The 12,167-nt window shown below is 47.0% G+C and overlaps 1 protein-coding gene across 1 annotated transcript; it reads right to left on the minus strand.

Moving 5' to 3' along the window:
- Positions 1–1,539: 1,539 nt before the first annotated feature.
- sstr1b (somatostatin receptor 1b) lies at positions 1,540–2,772 on the minus strand (the record flags this gene model as incomplete). Its single annotated transcript, XM_080023304.1, has 1 exon — positions 1,540–2,772. The coding sequence occupies exon 1, from the start codon at positions 2,644–2,646 to the stop codon at positions 1,540–1,542; it is 1,107 nt and encodes a 368-aa protein (XP_079879430.1). The 5' UTR covers positions 2,647–2,772.
- Positions 2,773–12,167: the final 9,395 nt, after the last annotated feature.

Here is a 12,167-nt window from a genome sequence, read left to right on the forward strand (position 1 = left end):
ACAAACGCGGAGGGATTATCCTCATTTATGCAAGATCCAGAGTTTACAGCCCATCTCACATTTCCGTGTGATATCACAAGCCACCTTAACAAGCTTAATCTGCAACTGCAGGGTGGAGTGCTGGAGACCTGCCCCATAAAGTCAATGCATTTCAGGCTAATTCAGATTTATTCCTGTCTAATCTAAAGGGGGGAAAGTTACACGTTCCTACCGGTGCGTGATGTCCCTGCAAATGCAACTTCAGTGTCCCAAATGAAACACTTTGATTCATTGGCGACCCATTCTGCGTCACTGCCACCGGGACATGCCCGGCCCGGCAGAGCAAAAAGTTCTGCTTCCAACTGGAACACTCCAGCGGGAAACCATTGAGCAACAAACCAACGATCTCCCGAAAAGCCAAATTCCATGAGGAAGAACTGTGTGCGTTTTGGACCCATTCTGCACAGCAGTATAGCAACCGCTGCGAACGTGCCGTTTACCTGTTAACCATGTTTGGATCTACCGATATTTTCGAGTGAGGATTTTCCACCATGAATCTGATTAAGAATCACACGTGCAATAGACTCGCAGACGCACACCTCGACCAGTGCGCGCATCTCGCTCTGAGATCACATAAGCCGCTGTTCGGTGAGATGGCAGCGGAGCGGAGACGCCACCCCTCTCACTCATCTCAATCATTTTCTGCAGATGGGACTGCAGAATATCTTGCGGCGGCACAACAAAGCGAGCGGAGCGTGTGCATGCAAGATGCACAGGAGACCATGCGTGACCAGCGTTTGTCCTGCTTTCTTGGTCTGTTGCACGTGACTAACTGCCTATCAGGTCTGGGGAGCCCACAGGGGTGGCCAATGACATTTTAGGGGTGGCCGACGGCACCTCAGGCCACCCCCTAGAATCGACACTGCTCTCACCAGGTAATGAGTAATCTATTTTCAGGTTGATTATGTGTGTGTGTGTGTGTGTGTGTGTGTGTGTGTGTGTGTGTGTGTGTGTGTGTGTGTGTGTGTGTGTTTCAGTGTGTATGTGTGTGGGTTTGTGTTTGAATGTGTTTCAGGTGTGTCTCAAACTTGAAAGCTAAACAGACAGAAAGCCAATAGCTACACAAACAGTTGTTTGTGATGAATGTGCAAATTACAAATTATACAGAATTATTCAACATACAGAAAAATGCATTTTATGAATTAAATGTGCCATGGACGCAGCAGAAATGAAAGACCAAGCCATAAAAGGCTGTTGTTGCACTTAGCTTTTGATATGTTGCGTGAAAGTAAAGCAAATGAAACAGAGGTGTGATCAAGTATCATTAATATAATGTAATTGTATCAACTGGCCCCGGGCCATTGCCATTTTCCTCATGTGGCCCTCAGGTTAAGCTATTCGAGTATCCCTGCATTAAAGCATTGTTTTGTCCTTGGTCATATCTGAGCAGAGAATGTTGGTGACTAACTTGTACAGTATATACATTTTATCCAATGCTACATCACAATCATTGTTGATCAATTCTGTCTTATCACCTACAGTGGGATTTTCACGGCAGTGTCACAGTGTAGTTGTGCGGGAGGTACAGGTCCCGTTGCGAAACACCATATCGGAGGCCATGCAGTCCTTGGGGAAATCCGGGGGGCCACAGGTGGCCTGTCTCTTGAGTGCCACAGCGCAGTAGTCCACCTGCTCGCCGTCCAGGCCAGACTCCAGCCAGCGGAAGCACACAATCCGCTGGAAGGAGCGTCGGAAATTGTCAGACACAAAGCCGTAGAGGATGGGGTTGGCGCCGCTGTTGACGTAGCTGAGAATGACAAACAGCTGCGTGACCATGGGGTCGGGCGGCCGGTGGAACACGCTAATCAGCTGGACAATGTAGAAGGGCATCCAGCACAGGACGAAGACAGCCACCACCAGCAGCACCATGCGGGTGATCTTCTTCTCGGAGCGCCGCCGCTGGAGCCACCCGGCTTTCAGCCCTACCGCTCGCATGCGGGCTACCATCAGGCAGTAGCACAGGCAGATGGCGCCCACGGGCAGCAGGAAGCCCAGCAGGAAGGTGTAGACCACGAAAGCCTCGGACCATGCCGCCTCAGGCCACAGGAAGTTGCAATCCACGGCACCGTCCTGCGCTGGGACGGTGTCTGCGAAGATGATGATGGGCAGAATGACGAGCAGCGAGAGCCCCCACACACAGACGTTGACCACCTTGGCGACGGTGGGCCTGCGGTAGCGGGCCGCCTTGATGGGGTGGACCACGGCCACATAGCGGTCCACGCTCAGCACGGTTAGGCAGAAGATGGAGGTGAACATGTTGATGCCATCCACGCTCAGCACCAGCCTGCACATCAGAGAGCCGAAGGGCCAGTGGCGCACAGCCGCGGAAGTGGCCAGAAACGGGACGCTGAGCATGAAGAGCTCGTCTGCAATAGCCAGGTTCAGGATGTAAATGTTTGTGGCTGTTTTCATTTTGGCGTATTTCAGGATAACGTAGATGACCATGGCGTTGCCTGTAAGTCCGACGCAGCACACCAGGGCGTAGATGGAGGGGATGATGATCTTACTGGCATCAGGCTCCTGCAAGTAGTCCTCATAGTCCATGCTGGAGTTGTATGGAAACCCAGTTGGATATGACCCATAATCCTGGCTCCCATTGAAATTCATATCTGCTTCTGTTGGCTGGGCTGCTATGGTGTAACCAATGTTAGTTTTTATTTTTATTGGCAAGGAATTTTTGTTGTTTATATGATGCCATTTCACAACGTTTGTGGAATATCATCCATCGGTTCACTATTGCGATCCACAATGATAAAGGTAGGATATTTTTAACAAAAGGAGGAATCCCACGTGTCTATCTGTTGGCCGAGAGTAAAGTATCTGTTATTCCCCGTTCAATGTCCACATGTCCACCAGTGAGGAATAAATCTGGACAAAATAGGAGGCCTTGAATCTCACATGTCTCCGGTTTCACAGCTCCTCGTAGTTTCTAATTGGAAAAACCCAGAGAGCTATTTTCTGAGCAATTTGAAATGTGAGGCAACTACACCCTCATCGGCAGAAATTCTTGGCAGCCAATCACGTAACATTCCACATTCATTCACAAATAAACGGACATCTCGCCGACCACACCATCTGTTGTAGGTAGTCTTGGGTTCAGGGTTGAAGCTTGCTGTGTGCCTTTTTCACCCCCAGAAGCCAGGTTTGGTTTCTCGGCTGTCACTCAAATACAGGAAACAGACACAGTCTGAACATTATATCCACTGATTAAATTGATTAATTTCAAATGGTTAACCATAATGCCGGATCTTCCTTTGGCCTAGAACTGGACAGGGTGTTCCCGGGTATGGGGTTCAGTTCTCTCCTCTCTCCCCTCTCTCCTCTCTTTGCTCTGCCTCTATGGTGGGATTCTCTCTCTCCTTTTTCACTGGTATTTATTCAGCTTTTCCTCGGATTCATCATGATTCCGCTGTCTCTGAGTGTAATCCAGGAAACCTGCAAGAAAACATAAAAAGAAGTCACAAGTCTTGTCTCAGGGGCCTGTCTAAGAGAAACATCCCGCAAAGCTCGGACTCATAGTTAAATAATACGTGCCTATTTTGGTATAGATTCATCGCAACATGCACAATCGATTTTTGTCAATAACCCGGGTTGAAAAAAGAGTCGTTGGAGCTATTCTCCCTTCCCACCCCCACCCCCCCCCCGGAAAGGACGTGATCTGCCTCACTGAGCGAACGAGTGGTCCTGGAGAGGGTTACACCACTCCATTTCACCTCCCTGCCCTCACGCTGGAACACTCTGCGTGGTGCACAGGGTCCCTTGTCAGTAAAAAGCTGAAGTGCTGAGAAAAGGGACTGAGGAACAATGAGAAAAATAGCAGCCCCCGAGAGCGAGGTACGGCAATTCAGACGATATCCAATTTCAGGTGGAAGCGCCGGGTTCAATGAAAAACTCTGAACCTTGGGCACCTTGCTGTGTGCTCACCAAGTATAGACTGTGATCAAATTTGGAGGTGACCAATGGAAACCTATTCTCGCAGGGTACAAACACTGAGAAGGAAACAAAAGGATACAGCTCAACTATCGATATTCGTAAGGTACTTTGAAAGGGAGACTTTGTCAAAGGGGAGTTACCGTAAACCTATCGATTTTTCTGGGGGTTTTTTTGCTACCCATCTGCATCATTCGCTCACGTCAGGAGGGAGCTGTGTGGCTTGAGTATGAATTAACCTTAACCCACTCCTACCTGTCATATTAGTTTGCATTAGAACAGAAAATATGCCTCACTATCGAAATTACAAATGCCTTGCCGTCAACCTCTATTTCCAGGCCAATTTGTGCCCTCTCTCTCATGGCGTTGTTAGCCGTGTTTGTGTCTTCGGTTGTTTGTTAAAAGCAATGGAACAGAGACAAGAAGATCAGATGAGGTTGCACCAGCGCCCGGCGGGCCATATGATAGTTTATCACTGCTCTTATCTACCCTGGTCACATTCTGATAAGGCGGAAAACGTCTTTTTGACAAAACAAAAAGATTTGTTCTGACAAGGTTAAATCTTGCAATCCTGATTATGGGAAATGGCTTCATGCAATTTTGACACTTGCGGAATCAGAATGACAGTGAAACTATCCCTCCCTCTAACTCTAAGTTGGCAGATCGAAAGTTTAAACAGGGGTCGCTGCTCAGCTGTCTGCAATTCCAGATTTAAAACTAGAGCAGGTTCTCACAGACTAACAAGTCAGGGTCAAAATGGATGAATCGCAGCATTGCTCCTCGTTTGGACTCTAATAGAGCCAGGTCATGAACGGAAGAGCTGGAGAGAAATGACAGATCATAGGTCAGGGACGATGACACAGAACATTTCGGGCAAAAAGATGCATTTTGAACCAACACAAACACAGTGGTTTGAGTTTGCATGTGGTGATGTGTTCAAGCCTCAAGTATTCAATTTTCAGCGTTAGCCAACTGCCCACTTTTGTCTGCAACTGGTCAAAATATCGCTTGGGTTGTCTCAGTTGATCATCAGTTGGCAGCTGATTTCAATTATCTTTGCCGGTTCGACAGTGGTTCGCATGCTTCAGCCTTTACTCACACACACTTCAATTTCAAGGACCTACAGACTTGGACATATACCAAAGTGCTATATAAATGCACCCCATACTGTTCTGGTAAACCTTGAATTTCTGTTTCTGAAAGAAGGCTGGATGCTGTTTCATTGAGTGGCTGTACACCAATTACTTTACCGCAAAGAGCCAGAGCCATGGGTCTTCCATTCTTCCTTCCATTGCTCCTTTCTGTTGAATATCTCTGCTAATGGTCCTTCAGCTCATCTGGATGCCATTTTGTGTGAACATAACAGAGCAAATGATTAAAATGGCCACATTGTGGCTGCCAGAGCACTTTAGAGAGAACGAACACTGATCAGCCACAACATTAAAACCACTGACTGGTGAAGGGAATCACATTGCTCATCTCATTACAGTGGCACCTGTCCATGGGTGGGATATATGAGGCATCAAGTAAACAGTCAGTTCTTGAAGTTGATGTGGAAGCAGGAAGAATGGGCAAGCGTAAGGATCTGAATGACTTGGACAAGGAGCAAATTGTGATGGCTAGACGACTGGGTCAGAGCATCTCCAAAACAGCAGGTCTTGTGGGGTGTTCCCGGTGTGCAGTGGTTAGTACCTACCAAAAGTGGTCCAAGGAAGGACAACCGGTGAACCGGCGACAGGGTCATGGATGCCCATGGCTCATGATGCGCGTGGGGAGTGAAGTCTAACCTCTCTGGTCCGATCCCACAGAAGAGCTCGGAAAAGTTAATGCTGGTTATGATAGAAAGGTGTCAGAACACACAGTGCATCACAGCTTGCTGCATATGGGGCTGTGTAGCTGCAGACCGGTTAGAGTGTCCATGCTGACCCCTGTCCACCACTCAAAGCGCCTACAATGGACACGTGAGCATCAGAACTGGACCATGGAGCAATGGAAGAAGGTGGCCTGGTCTGATGAATCACATTTTTTTCTACATCATGTGGATGGATGGGGTTAGGGTCCGATCCGATGCAGCATCTGTGGGATGTGCTGGAACAACAAGCCTGATCCATGGGGGCCCCACCTCACAACTTGCAGGACTTAAAGGATCTGCTGCTAACGTCTTGGTGCCAGATACCACAGGACACCTTCAGAGGTCTTGTGGAGTCCGTGCCTCCACGGGTCACAGCTGTTTTGGCAGCACCAGGGGGAGCTACACAATATTAGTGGTTATTAGTGGTGGCTTTGATGTTGTGGCTGATCAGTGTTTATGATGTTGCTAACTCACAAGTTACCTATTACCTCAACTTCTAACAGCCAATGTAAATGAATGAGGAGGGAGAGAGTCTGGAGTCTAAATTACAGTACTATTTCTGGATGGGCCAAAAGCTCTGCTCCACTGCAACACTGGTTGCTCTGATAATTACGGTAATCATCCACTTGAAGCTGCATTAGCAGCTGAGCTGCACCGCTCAGTGAATTGCATTAAGTTCATTTGTTCTCTCCAATTTTGTGTGTGTGTGTGTGTGTGTGTGTGTGTGTGTGCATGTGTGTCTGTGTGTGTGTGTGTGTGTGTGTGTGTGTGTGTGTGTGTGTGTGTGTGTGTGTGTGTGAATACACCGCGTTCCAAATTATTATGCAAATTGGATTTAAGTGTCATAAACATAAAAAAAATTGTTTTACAATTAAACTCATGGATGGTATTGTGTCTCAGGGCTCTTTGGATCACCAAAATCAATCTCAGACACCTGTGATAATTAGTTTACCAGGTGAATCCAATTAAAGGAAAACTACTTAAGAAGGACGTTCCACATTATTAAGCAGGTCACAGGTTTCAAGCAATATGGGAAAGAAAAAGGATCTCTCTGCTGCCGAAAAGTGTCAAATAGTGCAATGCCTTTGACAAGGTATGAAAACATTAGATATTTCACGAAAACTTAAGGGTGATCATCGTACTGTGAAGGGATGTGTGGCTGACTCAGAGCACAGAGGGGTTGGTGCAGATAAAGGCATCATGAGGAAGGTTTCTGCCAGACAAATTCATGGGATTAAGAGAGCAGCTGCTAAAATTCCGTTACAAAGCAGCAAACAGGTATTTGAAGCTGCTGGTGTCTCTGGAGTCCCGCGAACCTCAAGGTGTAGGATCCTCCAGAGGCTTGTGCAGTTGTGCATAAACCTACTATTGGGCCGCACCCGAACCAATGCTCACAAGCAGAAACGGTTGCCGTGAGCCCAGAAATACATGAAGACTCATTTTCAAACAGTCTTGTTTACTGATGAGTGCCGTGCAACCCTGGATGGTGCAGATGGATGGAGGAGTGGATGGTTGGTGCATGGCCACCATGTCCCAATAAGGCTGCCACGTCAGCAAGGAGGTGGCGGAGTCCTGTTTTGGGCCGGAATCATGGGGAGAGAGCTGGGAGGCCCCTTGAGGGTCCCTGAAGGTGTGAAAACGACCTCGGCAAAGTATATAGAGTTTGTGACTGACCACTTTCTTCCATGGTACAAAAAGAAGAGCCGTGCCTTCCGTAGCAAAATCATCTTCATGCCTGACAATGCACCATCTCATGCTGCATAGAATACCTCTGTGTCAGATCCAGTTCTCATCGAAAACCTTATTTTATGCGTCTGTGATTTCCCGTAGCTGCAGAACGTCATCTTTAAACCTCGTAAGAAAAGTTCACGCATTGTCCTTATCGTCCCATTCTCTACCCCCAAATGTGCTTCCCCGATGACTCATCTACTCGACCACTTATTCGGTGTGGGAAGGCCAGTCGTTGGCAATCACGGGGGCCCGTCATCGCATCATAACTCGAGACTGGCTGTTGACAAGGCGACAGGCAGAGAGGGAGCGAAAGCCCATGATGAGGACGACAAATTGCCCCCGTCTGGTTTCGCACTGGCGGTCATTTGTGTTAATATCGCTCTGAACTCCAAATCCCTCTCCGTTCTCGGCCCCTTTTGTCTTGTCAGATTGTCTCCCGTCCAGATAAACGGTATCCTCCATCACACTTAATTTCAAGCTCCACAGACACGGGCTGCATTATCTCCTGTCACACATCCGTGGAAAAACACAGAGCAAACAGAAACGGCCGCCCTAACCGGAGGTGAGGAAGGCAGTGGTTTATTGTAATGAAATGGTTAGTAACAGTTTGATGGGGGGGGGGACTCTAATTTGGTTCCCTGACAACGTAGGAGAGGACGGGGCTGAAGCGAAGACTGAGAGCGGAATTCGTCCCGTCAAATTGTCGCCCCCCCCCCCCCCCCCCATTTTTTCCTGATCACGCCGTCAATGACGCCAGCAAACAGCACCGGGAGTCAGAGGGGACTTTCCAAATGAAATGGAGCAATTTTCAGATTTGTGAAGATGTCCCTCACAGGGTCTCCACAGCCATCGAAGCTGGGTCTTGTCTAAATGTATACATTATATAGTGCATTACTTGGACATGGAAGGTGCTCTGGAGATACATATGAAAGGCATGTGGAGGTCGAAAAAAATCGATTCAAGGTACAGTAGATCAAGAGTAGAGGGAGGTAGAGTAGACCTGCTTCCGTTTGGAGTGAATCTGTTATTTCCCAGGGCAGGGTTTTGATGTAAATATATATTTTTAAATGTTTAAAGCATAAGTCAAATAATGCAAGACCTGGAGGGACGTGAGCTTTTGTGTACGTCTGTTTTTCTGTGGCGAGTGCTGGGTTGCTCTAGAAGAACTCTTGGGTTGCCATTGAAGAACATTCGAGATAAAAGACGCGCCAATGAAAGTTGCGGCCTCGTCTCTAATTGGCTTAAAACAATTTCAACATCATCTGAGAAACTCAAGGAAAAAATGGATATGCAAATGTGAATTGCTTTGTGTCAGTGTCAAGGCTTTGTTTTTGGTGGTGATGACGCAGTGTTCCACCCAGGAGGCCCTTTGTCGATCCAGCATAAACAATTTCCCCGTAAGCCCACCTTTTGAATCAGGCTGGCTTCGCAAAATAATACACTGAAGCTGCTTTCACACAGGGTCTGCAACCCTAAAATGAATTTCACATTACCCGGAGGAGTTGTATATGTCAACACGAATGCCCGAATCAGCTGGACCGGACATTACCCGGACTTTACCCAGCCAGCACCCGAGTACAAAGTCGGGAAAGGTCTGATTGAGCCCATGTGTGAACAGAGCAGGTGATTGTCGGAGCATTCACAGCGAGCGAGTGGACGTGTCGCGTGTTGACGACGTCTCTATCATGCGCCAGTAATTTACCTTCGTGCGGATACTCGTGCACGGAGCGTAGCTGCTTTGTACTCCTTTCTGCTTTCCCTTATATACTTTTCCACTCGTTTGTTTATATTACGTCCAAATACATGGAGTGTCGACGCCAAAAAAAGACAAGTCTGTAGCATCGTCCGCCATCCTGAGTGTGCGAGAACTCGGCAGCCGCACGCATCACGTCCTGCCTCCTGCACGCTCTACCCAGGCTCTGCCCCTCATCTAAACCCGACGGGGTATTTCCAGGTGGTGTAAACGGGTCTGACACGGACGATCTCGGACGCTGCTTGCGTGAAAGGGTAACTCCGGCACAATATCCGGACCTGATCGGGATATTGTCCGGGGTGCCTGTGTGAAAGCAGCTTGAATGAAACAGGACAGGAATGAGAACCTCTTGGACTCAATTGAATTGAATTGAATTGAACTCAAACATGGCTGTGGATCACAGGCCCCCACGACCACCCCTCCAGTCCATTCCCTTGAGTAAGTGGGAATATGTTTTTGGAATGACTGAAAGCCTTAAAAAAAAACGTCAATATCAATTTTTTTTTAAATTAATAAAATGAAAAACAAATTATACGAAACATATTATAGTCAAGTGTTTCTCATGTTTTGAATAACATGACATTGTATATGAAACTAGTTTTTGCAATTGCCACGGTACATCAAAAGTGTTGGCTACAGTAGGAAGAAGGAAGTTGCGCAACTTCCTTATTTTACATTAGTGCAGATGTAGCCAAAAGAGCCGGTTTGCGATAATGGGAAAAACCCTGAAAAATTGCGCCCTGGAAAGGAGATTTAGCATTATTTTTTATGTTTAAGCGTTTGCCCCATTGGATCCCATTGGACTCAATCGGAAGGTGTTCAGCCTGGGTTGAAAGGTGGCCGATCTATCACTGTGGCAGCATCAGCATCACAGTGATTTGGATCTTCAGGGATTTGGGAGTGCAATTAAAAGGCATTATCAATACAGTGTACATCCTTTGGCCCTATTCACACTGGCTGTTTCATGCAAATGTTATCTAGATAGTAGACGGATAAGCTTTAACCATATTCCATCTATATTTGTTACAAAATATGTTTTTTTTTGGTATCTCGGTCTGAATCCATGTTTCCTTTTCCCTGTCCAAAATTTAAATCAGCAGCTGTCCATCTCCCTCATTTCCTTCTCCAAACAATTATGGGAGGCCGGCAAGTGAATAAAGGTCTGAGAAGTGCACAACGTCTGCCTTGCACTCACTCTCTCTCACTTGCTTTCATATTTGTTTAACTGCGAAAAAAAATATTTTCGACAAGGCTTTTGCAAATAATAGATGGATGTGCCTCTTTTTTTTTTTTTTTTTCACCTCGGCCCTATTAAAGTGCGCATTGCATTACAAAAACCCACGATGGAAATGCTTCCTTTGACCAAATCAGCAGTGGGACCAGTCCCAACTGAAGCACAAACATTGAAGTTAGGAGTTGCACTGACAACGTACGAATGCAAGACTCGCAAACGATTCGTTCGTGGCGAACGCATTTTTTCAGTGACTTGGGGGTCGGGAGTCACTCCGACAAGAGAGTGCATCTTCGACTCCCAAACTCACGACTCTCAAAATGAATAATTGAGGACTAAATTAAACTCTGAGGCAAAACCGGCCTCGGAGATTGGCGTCATTCATATTAGATGTGATTGATTTCCACTTTGCATTCCACCAGAATAAATAATAACATAATTCAGTTCCTGTGGGAATTCCATTCAGAACTCAGAGCCAATCCGACTCTTCTGACTCCCCGACCAACGCGCCTTACACCAACCCACTGGAGGCAACGAGGAGGAGTCGGAAAATCGAGCGACTGTTTTTTTACCGATCGTTACTCGCCAAGATCCGAACCCGAAAAAGATTCTTATCGCTCACCAAAGGGTACAAGATCTGCACCCCGCATTATTATTCCCGGCGTGTTTACACGGCAACCACTATGTCTGCCGATGTTGCCATCGCATGTCGCTATGATGGTTTTTGCATTGACATACAAAAAAAAAATTGTCTGGATGTTTCGAATTTTTCTTTTTGTTTACCCATTAAAACATTTGAATCGGTTTGATCGAAAAGACGTTTTGTCAGTTCCCATCGTCAGACACATTTTTGCACACATTCCAAAAAAATAAACGGTTGACAGCATCGACATCTGCTTTGGAAACCCCCGTTTTGGGATTGGTACATTTTGCATTTTGACTTTCCATGGTAACTGCATGCCTGGCTCCATCTATATTTACGCCGCCTCCCTCCCTCCCTTTTTCCATATGTTGACATTTTCCTTTTTATGGCTTTTTATTCCATTGCTTTATTTCTATCTATCTGTCTGTCTATCTGTCGGTCTGTATCTATCTATCTATCTATATATCTATCTATCTATCTATCTCACCCATGAGGGTACACATAATTTTATTCTATTTAAGACCCAAGAACCCCACCATAGTTATTGTGCAGGCGAAATGTAGGCGAGACAAACAAACCACGCTTAAGAAAAATTGGGCTTTCTTTCTCCCCCTGTATATGCCCCAACCCCCCTACTAAACACACACACCTCAAAGCGTGCCATCGGGGTATGATATGTGATTCGGTGAAGTCTTCAGTCAAAATTTCAAATTCACTCAAAAGCACATACCTACCAACGGAGCCAGACCCAAGTGGCGGAAGGTGTCACATCTCCATCATCCCCCTCTCTGTGGTGGAAAGAACTAAAAAGAAAAAGAGGACCAGCCCCTGGCAACTTACCCTCCGTGGCGAGAGAAAGGGCGACGTCCTCCTACCGCCTGGTTCTCCTGGTCTCTCGGAGTCTCGGAGTCTCCTCTCTCGGGGGTCGTCGCGCACTCCCCCCTCCGCCCCCTCGCCCCAGCACCACCACCCCACCCTGCCCCCACCA

Source organism: Zeus faber (genome assembly GCF_960531495.2).
Source record: "Zeus faber genome assembly, chromosome: 22".
In the NCBI taxonomy this organism is placed as follows: domain Eukaryota; kingdom Metazoa; phylum Chordata; class Actinopteri; order Zeiformes; family Zeidae; genus Zeus; species Zeus faber.